General features: G+C 56.5%; 4 protein-coding genes across 4 annotated transcripts; 2 read left to right on the forward strand and 2 right to left on the reverse strand.

The window, feature by feature from the left end:
• Positions 1-2,498: 2,498 nt before the first annotated feature.
• On the forward strand, positions 2,499-4,625 carry CDEST_07349 (Putative Zinc finger C2H2-type). The gene is made up of 2 exons (XM_062923508.1): positions 2,499-4,255; positions 4,326-4,625. The coding sequence occupies exons 1-2, from the start codon at positions 3,222-3,224 to the stop codon at positions 4,570-4,572; spliced, it is 1,281 nt and encodes a 426-aa protein (XP_062779559.1). The 5' UTR covers positions 2,499-3,221; the 3' UTR covers positions 4,573-4,625.
• Positions 4,626-7,454: 2,829 nt separating this feature from the next.
• Positions 7,455-7,688, reverse strand: CDEST_07350 (uncharacterized protein; the record flags this gene model as incomplete). The annotated part of the gene is made up of 1 exon (XM_062923509.1): positions 7,455-7,688. The coding sequence occupies one exon, from the start codon at positions 7,686-7,688 to the stop codon at positions 7,455-7,457; it is 234 nt and encodes a 77-aa protein (XP_062779560.1).
• Positions 7,689-8,895: 1,207 nt separating this feature from the next.
• CDEST_07351 (Putative leucine-rich repeat domain superfamily) lies at positions 8,896-12,069 on the forward strand. Its single transcript, XM_062923510.1, has 2 exons — positions 8,896-9,622; positions 9,720-12,069. The coding sequence occupies exons 1-2, from the start codon at positions 9,430-9,432 to the stop codon at positions 11,939-11,941; spliced, it is 2,415 nt and encodes an 804-aa protein (XP_062779561.1). The 5' UTR covers positions 8,896-9,429; the 3' UTR covers positions 11,942-12,069.
• Position 12,070: 1 nt separating this feature from the next.
• Positions 12,071-13,300, reverse strand: CDEST_07352 (Putative glycoside hydrolase family 12, glycoside hydrolase family 11/12). The gene is made up of 2 exons (XM_062923511.1): positions 12,855-13,300; positions 12,071-12,623 (listed from the first exon to the last, which is right to left on the reverse strand). The coding sequence occupies exons 1-2, from the start codon at positions 13,187-13,189 to the stop codon at positions 12,224-12,226; spliced, it is 735 nt and encodes a 244-aa protein (XP_062779562.1). The 5' UTR covers positions 13,190-13,300; the 3' UTR covers positions 12,071-12,223.
• Between the last annotated feature and the right edge of the window lie 290 nt (positions 13,301-13,590).

The following is a 13,590-nucleotide window of genomic DNA, read 5'->3' on the forward strand; positions in this document are numbered from 1 at the left end:
TACATGGCACACGGATGGACCTCAATGTCGTCCGAATCCATCCCCGCTTTTCCTTTCAAGACGCGCCTGTTGAACCCCCCTTGTAAGTTGTCCGCGAGGTTGTCGACTTGTACTGTACATTGGGAGGGACAGCCAAGGCTTCTCTCATTGTGTGTGTATCGAGTGTTCTGAGCCTCTGAATGGGAGGATTTTGGGGGGGTGGAAGGATGACCTAAGCAAACACCCCTTCGACTCACCCACCTTCACCCTCCCCCTGCTCCCAAAACTCTCTCGCTACTCATTCTCACTCACACAGACACACACACGCTCTCACTCTCCCCATGATGAAGAGGCACAGACGGCACAGGCACACACACACCATCACACATACACATACATGAGTTGGAAACCAATGAGGTGATGGATCATCGTCAAGCATCATCAATCGCGATGAGCATACATTCAGCTCTTTGGCTCACCTGGTTGGTTGGTTGAAAGAGAAGCTGTGTTCCCCACGGACTTTCTTTTCTCTCGCAATTCAATTCTTCCCAGTCTCTCCTTTCGATTGTAATGAACCATTCTCAGAGCACAACTGATAAACTGGACCTCGCAGCAGTGCAGTCACTGCAGTGTATCGGCCAAGCAAACGACTCGAGCCTTGCTGCTCAACCCGCTCTCCCACTCAAACACACACACACACACACACACTCTCTCTCTCTCTCTCTCTCTCTCTCTCTCTCTCTCTCTGTTTCTCTCCCTCTCTTTACCCCATTCAGCCCACAGCGCCGATGGCCGCGAGGCTTTTCTCTCTTCATACACATTCCGGGCTCGTCTCGCTCGTTTGGTCCTCTCGCAGTTCTAGTCCCCCGCTGGCTTCGAGTCCGTCTCCTTCAGAATTGCTTGACGTTTGCTTTTTGCACATCTCTCATCTGCGTCTGCATCGTCCCTGTTTCAGCGCCTCTTTTTTCCCCTCTACACTACAGCACGAAGAAAATAACGAAATTTTGAGCCACAGCAGCTAGCCATGCGCCCTTTCCAGCCAGTTATGCATGCCTGTTCGTAAGCTACGTCAGCCCTCTCTAGTCATTCTTCGTCTCCGAGTTCACTGTGTGTGATGCGCTGCCCCCCCGGGATGGGAGTGACCGGGATCTGACCAGGGGAGGGGGGGAGAGCATTGCAGCGCCGGACAGTTGGGTTTTTGCTTTTCGCCCTCTTCGCCGTGCAGCGCTTTATGCTCTCTTTAGTCCCCTCGTCACATCTCACTTTCTACGTTGTGTCTCAAATGCATTATTCAAGAGAGAGCGATAGTGAGTGAGAGAGATCCGATTGCTGGCCGCCCAGAAGTAGACTGAAGGGGCCTGTGCCTGATGTCTCACACTACAGCTGGCCCAATTCTCGGCCATTGAGCCCCCGTTCGTAGCAAAACTTATCAGTCTTCCATTCCATCGCAGGCGTGTCTCCATTCCCCAGCGTTACACACATTCACACAGACAGCAGACTGTAAGACATACATGGCAGCCCAGTAGCCTGCCCGTCTGTCTCTTTCTCGGCCTCCCGTTCCTCTTTTGCAAGCCCCAAGTGGTCTGTCTGCCTACGTATCTTCCGTCTCCGAACCCCACCACCACCACCTTGACTACTGCATTTGTCTTCGCTCTGTCGTGCACCCTTCTTGGTACTCGACGTCGGAGACGCGTTATTCTCCCACATATGACGATGGGGTCTTTCCAGCCTCCCTGCTTCCCTCGGGCTCACCAGAGCCAGTCTACTGCTTGTCTCGCCTGCTCGGACGTCCAAATCTGGCAGACCGTAGGCGAAGAGAGACGGAGAATGGCGGCTCTCTAGAGTGTATGCTCCCAACCCCTTGTCGTTCTCCACCACCACACCTCACCACAACTCACCACTGCTCACCTAACTCACGATCCACGGTAGGCCCCCAAGCGGTTCATGCAGGTACTCTTCCTTCTTCGAGACCCCGGCTCCCCGAGTCTCCAGGTGCCTGGCAAGCCCACTTCCCTCGGCCGTGAACCATAGTCAACCCCAGTCGAGAGTTGACTCGACCACCACGACTCCTCCCACCTCCCTACCCTCCACGCCCCCCTTCTTAGACAAGGGTAGATAGAGCCCATGCCACGCCAAACTGAAAAAATCCAAGATAGAGTAGGGACTGCGAGTCTGTGTCCAGCTCTTGACGAATGGCTACCGGGGTCCGTCATCCAACCCCCCCCCCCCCCCCCCCCTTCCCCAAGCAGCAGCAACCCAAACGTGAGCATCCCGGCTGTGTGCTACGTACCCTGCCTGTTGCTCCAGATTTGGCACTGCTTTTTCTCAGCCAGGGACCTTGCAGGCATGCATACGCCCCAAAGGTCTGCCTTGTTTCCTCGCCTAGGATCCCGGCTCAAGCAGAGGTAAAGTAGGAGAGACAGACAGACAGCTAGACAGACAGACAGACAGACAGACAGAGAGAGAGAGAGAGGCACTGGCTCGAGCGTTCGGATCACCAGCTAAAGCCGCCCAGAGCACCGTACCTGGTTCAGCTTATCCTTTGATCTGACACCTATATGTACGTGGGTCGCGTTCATGGACCGGGCGATCGTCTCATTGTTTCTCAGGGACGACGAAACAGACTGGACCGAACTGGACTGGGCCCTTCCCGAGAGACAAGACTCTTTCGCTCTGGACCCTCGCTCTCTCTCTCTCACACATACACACACACACTATCTCTGTATCTTTCTCTCGCTCTTTCTATCTTGTCCCTGTCTCCCAACTTCACCCATAGATCGTTTGGAGTGGATCCAATAAGAGATTAGAGCTTCTTTGCCTCCCTCCTCCGCGTCCATTCTTTCCAACCACACACCCCTGCCGGCTTTCTCTCTCTCTCCCTCCCACACCTCCACTCCACCTCCACTATCACGTACTCGGAACTCGATACATTCCTATACGGGGCTCTCTGTCTTTCCAACTGGTGTATTGATGACACTATTTTCCCAATTTTGTGAGGATAGACCTGTCCATCACTGATCTAGGGGCGTCATCTTCATCTCCGTCCCCCCCCTCCGTCCCACGATATAACACTGCCTGAGCTGCTCATCTGTGGAACGTTCCCATTATCCCATCATTCTTCATCCTACTTTTAACCGGACAACTCGCTCCCTCTTCATAACGATCACGCCCTGTCCCCCCCCCCACCAGCGAGCCAGCAGTTGCAACAACAATCAACAACACAACAACCCGCTCTTCTCACAATGATGTCGCACCAGCACCTCTGGCAACAGGAGCATGACCACTCCATTGAAAGCATCATGGACTCCTTCGCTCCTGAAGCCAGCTTCAGCTTCGACGGCTCCGTCAGCTGCGGCACCACAACACCGAGCTTCTCGGCCGCCTCGTCCGTCTACGACCCCAACGGGCCCTTCACTCCTCGCTCTGGTCGTTCAACACCTCACGACCATCACTCCAGCATCGACTTCGACTCTTCCTTCTCTTCCCAGAGCTCCTTCTCCTTCGACCATGGCCCTGCACAAGAGAACAAGGGCTACTTTCACAAGCCCGAAAAGGTCGAGATCCAGATGCCCATGCAGTTCGCCCCAACTGTTCCCCTTACGCCGTCGAGGAGACAGAGCTCGGCCTACGCCATGGAGCACCTCGACTACAACATGATGCTTCACGTCACCCTCAACTCCCATTGCATGCCCGCCATGTCCTCGCCCCACCACCAACACCAGCAGCAAAGCCAGCAGCAACAGCAACCGCAGCAACATCACCACCAGCATCATCACGCCGAGCAGTACTCCTTGCCGCAGGACCTCAGCTCGTCGCCGTTCGTGATGCCCACACCTCACCGCGGCCCCGCGAACTCCACCCCCAGCAACGCACACATCTGGTCCTGCAGCAGCGAAAGTCCCATCATGATGTTCGGGAATGATTCCACACCCTCAACCTCCCCTCTCCACTCCATGACCGGCGGCAACGTCAAGCGCGAGACCACCCACTCCCCCTCGCCCCTCCAGTCGCCCCCCTCGGCTGCCGCGTATCGCCAGGACCCCAGACGCAAGCTCTTCGCCGAGGTCCAGCGAAAGACGCTCGCCCTCCAGAAGAACCAGAACGATATGGAGGCATTGAGACAGCTCAGGTCGATCCAAGTCAACCAGGACGGCTCCGTCCTTGACTGCGGCTCCGTCAAGGTGCGCCACGTCGCGCCGAGGAGGGAGAAGTGCAATTATCCCGACTGCACCAAGACGTTCAAGAGAAAGGAGCACCTCAAGCGTCATTTCAAAGCGTAAGGCAACCCACCTCAGTAGCCCTGTGACGTGTGGGAGCAAGCTATGTTAACACAATTCCACCTACAGAACCCACGAGAAGGAGGTTGAGTTGTACACGTGCCCAGCCACGAACTGCAACCATGTGTTCAAGGAACGCCGCGACAACTTCGTCTCTCACCTGCTCCTCCACAAGCAGGGCAAGAGCAGCAGGACGCCCTACAATGAGAGGGCTGCCAAGCTGTACGACGAGATGTGCCTGCAGAGCAAGAGCCGCAAGCGCGTCAAGACGAGCACCAGCTCGAGCCCCAGCAGTACCTCCAGCAACAAGAACTGACGAGGTGATTAGCTGCTGGGTCCTGCGTCTGCCTGTCTCTCGCTGTCTGCTGCTGGAGTTGTCTGAGACATGACGACCAGGGGGTGGTGGAGGGGAGAGCATGGGCATGGAATATCAAATCAAACGCGGCACGGGCTGGGGTTTGCGGCCGAGAAAGAGGGGCGACGATGCCAAGTCGGGAATTCAGACCCATATCCCGGCGGCAATCTCTCTGCTCTCCTCCCTCTTCTACGTCTGACGCCTGTCCGCATTTCCAAGACAACTCTCAACCGCGCAAGTCACTCATCGAGTCGGCATGGTAGAGGGGAGGGAGGAAAACTTGGACGATCCTTGCAAACGAGGAGGGGATGCCTCTCTCGTCTTCGTCGTCGTCCTCTCCACTTGGCCCCGGTCCATCAAAGGACCCTCCCCCCGGCAAACACCACCCGGCGGAAACCAAACAAAAAATTGTAATAATTTCTCTGTTGCACGAAAAAATGGGCGCACGTTGGCAAACCGTTTGCATTTTACAATCGGGGTTTTTTCTTCACTCTTCTATTCGCCTTCAGTTCTTTATGGGGTTTCTCGGCAGGGGAGGATTGATGCTTTTGTTTCAAATGTCAAAGAGAGATGTATGCTGTCCCATGTGGTGGTGGCATTGAGTCTCTGTATTTTCTCCCTCTCACGCAACGGACGTTTACTTGCATTTCTCATCACTGCTACAGGGCAAACAAAGATAAACACACACACACACACACACACACCAAGATTTACATATTCTTAAAAAGGACTGACGGAGGAGCATACCAAAGGAGTGGGGGGGGCTGCGGTTGTCAACAGAGCGAGGAAAGGCCAACTGTCTTAGTGTACCAAACCAAGGATCATTGGCGAAAACCAGGGCGGAGGTGGCATTGGGTGGACAGAGTCTCTGTACAGAATAGCCCGGGTGAGAGGATGAGAAGAGAGAAAAGCTGCCTCACGTTGAGGTGAGATAGATTGATACTACTGCCTCCGGACAGAGAGCAAGTAACCGACGAGAGATTCCAACAAAAAAAAGTTCATACAAACATCCGATTCAGTGGCCAGTCTCTTTCCTGCATACACCGACAATGTGTCGAGGAATGTCGCCGTCTTGGTCGGCCTTCAGCTGCCCTTGCGTATCTTGTCTAAGCCAAAGATCGTCCAATTCTTTCTGGCAGCCATTGACGTGCTGCGGCGGGCCTGTTCATCGAACAATTGACAAGTCAACGATACGCCCTGACAAGGCATTTGCATTCTTTGGAAGAACGACGGAGGCACACCAAGCTGAGGCGAACTCCTCCCTCGTCTCGAGTAGGCGATATTACCGATTATCCCAGACGATCAATACAGCGAGCCGAAGCGGGACCTACCGCACGTAAAAGCCCCCCCTCCACCCTCCCGGCCTGACAGTGAGTGGAGCAGGGCGACCCCCGCCGGGGGAGGGGACCAATGTCTTGGATCCGGCGTGGTCTCCGAAGGCACATCAAAGTCCTGTTGGGGAGAAAAGGGCAAAGTTTGACAGGCAGCCGGACGAGCCATGCTCCAGATTCCCTTTCCACCCTTCGCTCTGTACCGCGCGGCACATTACTGAAGGGGATGGATGGGACGATGGACATGAGTCGGCGGGACGGGATTATCGATAATCATCAGGGGGGGAAGATGCCTTGGGGGGCCGGCCAGCAAACAGCGCGCGTGGTACAGGCTGGCCGGGGCCCATCTTTTCTTTTCCTTTTTTCTTCGTTTCTATCACCGGCCTGCCCCCTTCCCCCCATGCTACCGTACAGGGCAAGCTCCCGTCATCAGTATAAACTTTCCGCACGAACCGGGAATATTGACGGATAGCGAGATGGGCGCCAGGGGAGTGAGGGAGGGGGGAGGGGGCGATAACTCTGGAATCTAGGGGGGAGGAGTTTCTTGGTATAGTCTGGCTATGGGTGATGTGATGATGGCATGGTAGGGGGCTCGGGATTCCAGGGACAGGGGGAGAGAGAGAAAGGGTTGACAGGACATGGCAGTAGGGAAACAAAGGGGGACTGACGCAGGACGACCGGGGGGTATTCCCCGTCTGGCATGTTTCAAACGACTTTTTTTGGTCAATGACGGCCGGGTATCGCGCGCGCGGCCTCATGTCGTGTAACTGGAGATGCGACCTTGACTCTTTGGGGTATTGGGGGGTTTTTGGGAATGCCCATTCAGCGAGTGGTGGCCTGCTCGGTCTGATTTGCAATTGAAAAGAGAGACGGACCGAAGACGCCTGCACGGCATACGAACCTGCCGTGATGCTCTGCTGTGCAATGAAGCCCAGGGGAGGAGGAGGAGGAGGAGGAGGAGCAGCAGGAGAAATTTCTCGAGTGGGACGAGGAGCCTCTCGTGGCTACGGACGTAACGGTGCGTTTGGTCGTTGAACGATGCTTTGACTTGCTTGAACTTTGAATTCTTGACAGGGCCACCCTTCGCTCCCGTGTTGGCAATCTTTACTCGCGTGTTGGGAGAGCTGTTGAAGGGTCATTCGCCCGTGGGTTGCGGTCCAGGTCCAACAGTGGTTGTTGGTGGGTATGGTAGCGCAGCAAGGTGACCACGTTTATTGGATTGGGAAGGGCCTGAGCGTTGCAGCGGCGGTGGCGGTAGATTGGTGCCCTTTGCGCAACGAGCCGAAGACGGCCCTGTCAATCTTGACCGTGTTCCCGGGTCCTAGACACCTGAGGCCCTAAAGAAGCTTTCAAGGGGGTGTTGTAGGGGGGGGGGCTACCCTGTTCTGACTACTGCGGGCTAGAGGGGGATGGATGCGATGCGATGCCACTGAAGATGGTGGTAAATGTCCGCTGTGCGCGGGCAAGCCGCAGTGGGCCAGGCACGCACGCCATGCAGGACAATGATATTTGTCAGGACCGGTGGGCACGCAGCTGGTCGGATTCGACTCGGGCAGCTGCGCCATCTGGCGGCGTGCTGCAGCTACCCATGGCCATGGGCAACCTGTGCAGGGCATCGACGTGGGTTGGCCTGGCACAGGCGACGGAGCACGAGACCAAGTGACAGCCCTGCCCTTGGTCTCGATTCTTGTTGTCGCTGAGGGAACGTGTCGAGTCGAGCTGCTCTGGGCCGACATGGTCGCTCATCTCCGGGAAGAGTCCACGTGGAAACCACCCGGCAAGCAAAGAACGGTCACAATGTGAGCATCCCCATGCTTACTTGAGAGTGTGGATAACCCCATGTTCGTTTGGAATATTCCATGGCGGCAGCGCTAGCTGGGCCTGGGGAGGGAGGGGAGCATCAACGGCATGGCGGTCTGAGGCCTGGAAACCAGTACACTAAGCATCAGCTCAGCGACATCCCCCTTGTTTATATCAGATGTCATCACTTGAAACACAATCCAGGTGTGTCGTGGGGTGGCATTGGCCCGGGGGAGCAGGATGAAAATGGTTGAGAAAAAAAAGGGAAGGACGTGGACGAGGGTGAGGGTTTCAACGGGCGGCACGGGCATGGGGGCGGGAAACCGTTGGGTGCGCCGTGCACCGCACCGCAGGGGGGAAGGGAGGCGGAGCCGGGTTGACGACCGGGGCCCGGCGTATTCGGCATGCGGAGCGGGACCCGCCAATGACCCACATAGGCCCGGGAGGCAAAGAGTCCTCGGGGCACCAGCTCCGAATCATGAGCCCTTGCCAGGTGGCTGGGGGTGGAAAAAGACCCTTGTTTCCGTCCCTAGAAACAGATATTTCGTATTTTGTTTCGTTGCATCCGAACCCCTCCGCAATTCGTCATCTGTCAGTTTTTTTTGGGTGACTAACTCGGGCGAAAAATGGCCCTATCGAAGTCTATTCCTGCCCTCGCTCGCTGCGTGCTATGTGTACCTCTGGTATATCAGGACCGGCTGGGGTAGGCCACGCGCTCTCCGGTGGCTACGGGAACTGCCGGCCTGCCATGTCGCTTCTCGCGATTTTCGCCTTCCGATAACAGGGGACGCGCCGGGAAATCCTTCGAGGCACCAACCTAGGTACGTACCCGAAGATTCGTCGCTTCTGTTGAGGTATCGTCCGTAACTAGGTACACTGTACTCATAGTATTTTACCTCCTGGGGCTTAGGTAATCCACTTTGGTGGAGAGCAACCCTGCCCTGCACGCACCTTGGCTAAGGTACTTTAGTGAGTGACGGATGACAATCACCCCAACAACAGCTGGTCACTCAGCGCCGTTGAACATCCGCTGCCACTGTCATCGGGCGCTGAGCGATCTGCTGCAGGTCATTCTCGGCACATCCAGGCTGTCAGGCTGTCCTGTCCAGCTTTCCAGCTTCGCCTCCATTCCTGCGTCATTCTTCCGCGCATCATCGCGTCGTTGCTCGTTAGCATCACTTGTTGCTAACTCTTCAACATCGTTCGATCTACATGTTCGCTGGAACGGGGCCTCCTTCATCTTCATTTCTCCTATCGACTGCCCGCAAGTTTCTCACGCCACTGACTTCTAACAACCCAGTCTCACTTCGCCTCGCCTCGCCTCGCCTCGCCTCACTGACCCTGATCACACACACCTACTTGTCTGCCCACCGCAGGCCCTTGTCGCTTCTGAACACGGGCATCTGCTTGATCGTCCCAGTGTTGTACTACTCGATTGATTCTTGAAAGAAACGCATCTCGGCTCTTGTTTGTCGACATCGCCACCCTTTTCAGCGGCCGACATAGCTCCCCACAAACGACGGGATGCCAGAACAAACCGTTTCATCGTCCGCTAACACCTAGTCGCGCATGGATGAATGAGTGAATGATTGAATGAACCTGGTCTCGGAAGTTTACGCAGTCTATCTCGGTGTATTTGTACACACAGGCGAAAGCAAACAATACCATCTCAACATCCGTCGCGGGCATGACCTCGCTACCCTCATATCAAGATGCCGTCAGCAGACTCGACTGGCTCGAACTCGTCGCACCATACGTCGAGGACAAGGACGTTACGAGCCTTTGTTCTGTGAACAGACGCTTCTACGCCGTCTTCGCCCCCCGCCTCTGGAACGACCCTTTGGTCGCCATTCGACGCCTTGGACTGCATCCCAGCGACGGTTCGTCTTGTCTCAGCCCACATCCGGTCAACTGCCTACCTACCTACCTACATGTGTATGGATCGCTAACTACGGTTGCTAATCTTGGTGAGTCAAGACTTGGAATGGTACCTCGCTTTTGTCTTCGATGGCATGCAGCGCGTGCGTCAGTCCACCCTGGCCCTGATCACCACCCTCGACTTCCGCGACTTCGCCAAAGACACTGCCCATTTCGCGTCTGATAATGGAACGAGAACAATACCCGAGTCTCTGCGCAGGTTGCCCAAACTACTCCCCAATCTGAGATGCATCCTCTTGGACGGCCACGTCGAGGCAAACCCGGCCTTTCTAACTGCCACCCCGTCGTCTGAGCCAGAAACCACTGTGTTGTCTGACTTTGGCCAAGGCCTGCTGGCCGTGAGCATCGCGCACTGCCAAACGCAGCTGTCGAACGGTTTCTTCTTGTCGGACAAGCTCCAGCACCTCATCTATCTCGACATCTCTGGACTGCCAGGCTCCCTGCAGCCGCTTGTGCTGGCAGCTCACGGACGTCGCAATCTGACCCGCCTGAAGATCCTCAAAGTGCGGCGTCGAGAGATCAACGACGCACTTGCTCTTACTCTTTTTAAGGCCTTCAGAGGTTCGCTGTGGAGTTTGGATGTTTGCGAAAACAACATCACAGACAGTGTTGTTGATCAGCTTGTCACGCTCTGCTTCGGTGGCCCGTCTTTGAGGTCCCAGTCCCGGTACATGACCGAAGGCAGACTTGTCTCTGATGGCCAAGGCAACGATGCCTACGGGCGGTTCATGTCCATCCAGGAATCCGACTGGAGCGGAACCTTCAGCCACCCGGAGCGGCACTTCGTCGATGCCCCCGCCTACTCTGCCGATGAAAGTCGGATTCTGCAGGAGGATGAAGCAGTCCGAACCAATGGCAGAACCCCCTTGAGGCGAGACAGCGCGGACCATGTCAAGGCCGCAATAGCGGGCAGCATGGATCAGCCAGTGCCTGACTGGTCCGACGTGCCGTATCTCGACGTATGCACTGCACCTGCCGGGATCACGCATCTGCATCTCTCAGACAACCGGGTCACTTCATCGGGCTTGGAGAGGCTGATACGCACTTCGCAAGGCCAACTACAAGAGCTGTCTTGCGGTTGTCCGCTATTCCACCCCGTAGCCCATGAGTCTGCTGCCAAGCAGCGCCTCCTCCCATGGCCCGGTGACATGAAGTTGCACGGTGCTCTGGGTTGTGCACACATATTCCGACCCGTCTTCTCTTCCAACCTACGCGTTCTGCGCATTCATCATTCGCTGGTAACCCAAGTCCCGACACTCGAGGCCCATGGCCTATCGACCATGGCACGTCTATGGCTGGCCGAGACAGTCATCAGGGAACGGTCGGAGACGGCCTTCCCCACAGCTTTCGAGCCGGACATGAATCCACGACTGACTTCCTTGACTCTGACCAACACCCCGCGACGATCTACTGGCCCATTGATCGACAAGCTTTTACGCTTTCTCAAGCTCGCAGGACTACAGGAGCACGCGATACAGGAGACCGCTCGCTCTCTGTCTCGGCGGAGCCCCGTATTGCTCCGCGGTTTGCGCCACATCCGCCTGGAATTCGAGGCCGACCCAATCGAGGATCCCACTGGGTTCTCGTCTGTGGATGACCTCGATGCCCAAGGCCTCATGGAGATGAACGAGGGCGAGGGTTTCAGCTTCTTTGGCGACGAACGGCGGCCCCAGTCCCATACGTCCGCTGAGGCCGCCACGAAAAAGCAAGCATCAGGAGGTACTCATTTTGCTGCGCAGCTCGCCCAAGCCACAGCGGGTCGCTTGGCAGGGTTTCCTCACGGCGAGGCAAATGCAGAGTACGTGCGCTACCAAGATACCTGGGGCGAGCGGGAGATTGACCTGGAGGTCTGGGTTGGGCCCGGTATCTTGGGCGCCAACCGTGCCATCAACGAGTACATGAAGCTCGTGATGCACCCGTCCCTGAGAAACAGAGTCGGACCCGCGACGCGAGCGCACGTCGAAGCAGGCGTCCCAGAGGGAGCGCTGCTCTTCCACGCGGCGTGGGACGCCATCGTGATGCCGCCGGAATTGAAACCACCTAGAACGACGGACCTTCATGGAATGCGGGACGTTCTAGAGGCAGTTAAGAAGTTCCGCGTCGAGACCAGAGCGGACTGGGAGGCCGCGAAGAGGGCGCACGCCGCCGTTGAGGGCGTGGCAGCGCCCACGAGGCCGCAGCATTGTTTCTGGACGGGTAGGCTTGAGGTTTCCGCCCAGCAGAGCATGGCACACTATCGAGCGCCCGATTATTGGCGATAGGTATTTTGTTTTTCTCACTTGGTCTGCCCTTTTCAACGCATTCGCGTGTCGTCTGAGTCCTAACGTGCGGACTCGAAGTTTGGTCATTTGTGATATTTGTATATACTTGTTTTGGAATAAATGACAATGAATGTTAAATAAGGAGGGCAGAAGAGGAAAGCTTTGAGACAAGATGAGCCCATTTCCCACTCAAGTCTGTCTCAGTCCCGACAGTTATGACGGGGCGGCCCACACACAGCAGACAAGAGCATTTGGTTGTTTAGAACGAAACAGCCCCGTGACTCAAGAGATCGAGGCAGTGTAGGCGGTCGTGGTGAACTTTGCGTTGGAGCCGACAAAGGGCTCGGTGCCGGCGCCGATGCTCTGGAGGATCTGGGAGGACGGCAGGCCCTGGCTGTTGACGAGGTAGGTGACGAAGGCCTTGAGGTCGCCGCTGAAGCTCTGCACGTTGCTGGGCGCGACGAAGCTGAAGACGGTCATTTGGCTGTGCGAGCCCTTGTAGAGGTTCCAGGTGCGGCCGGCGACGGTGGGCGTGGCGATGGTCCTGCCCGTCTCGCTGATCGGGCCGGCGCCGCCGAGGGAACCGAGCCAGATCATGATCTCGTACTGCGGGGCGCCCGAGGCCGTCGAGGACGTGAAGAGGTCATAGGCGACGTTGGCGACGAGGCCGCTTCCGGAGTAGCTGGGCAGTGTTAGTCCGACGAGGGCGAGTTGTGGTGAGAGAGTGAGGGAGATATAAGAGTGAGGGAGACATAAGAGTGAATAAGATAAGATGTGAGAGAGTGCGAGTGAGATTAAGAGAAAATGTGTGTGTGTGTGTGTGTGTGTGTGTGTGTGTGTGTGTGAGTTAGTATGAGAGTGTGGGTGAAGGTAGGTGTGAGTGAAAGACAGCATGAGAGATCACAAGACGCACCTCCAGTTCCAGGTCGAGGGGATGCTGCCGATCGCACTCAGAGCCTTCTTGCTGATGTTGACGACGGCATTGGCGTACGACTTGACATTGTACTGCCCGCCGGACCAGGACCACGTCGTCGACCACTGCAGGTTGCTGCCGGACAGACCCGTCAGGGTCGTGCACTGGCTGCCGGTGCCCGAGGAAGCGCCCCAGAGGTTGTTGTAGACAGTGTACGTGCCGGTGACGGCGGAGCCCCACTGGTCGCAAAAGGTGGTGGCTCGCTTCTCGACCGTCGGCGTCGGCGTGGCGAGAGCCAGGGCCGGCAGGAGGGCGAGGGCGGCGGAGAGCTTCATGGTGACGGGACGGGACGGGGCGTGACGGGACGGGGCCGCGGGCGAGAGGGGCTCGGTACGGAGACTGAGGGTTATTATAACGGGGAGAGGCCGGGTGAAGGTAAAGATGAACGTGCTTGGATCGTATGAGAGCAGTCTGCCAGCGGCGATCACTACTTTTTATACACGCTCATTGTGCGGTTATTGCGACGCTGTCGTACGTCCAAATTGACTTTATTGGCCTGGATGTCACCTAGTTGCCCTTCTCCATCGTTCATCTATTTTTCCGCTGGGATCCCCCCCAGTCTCACTGAGAATCTCGCCATGTCAACGTCGTGGTCAACGTGGGAACCTCGATATATCCGCACGAATAACCTCTTCAAACTCGCCGGCCCTCGACACCTACGTTCCCTAACCGACTC

This window comes from Colletotrichum destructivum, chromosome 4 (assembly GCF_034447905.1).
Source record: "Colletotrichum destructivum chromosome 4, complete sequence".
Taxonomy (NCBI): domain Eukaryota; kingdom Fungi; phylum Ascomycota; class Sordariomycetes; order Glomerellales; family Glomerellaceae; genus Colletotrichum; species Colletotrichum destructivum.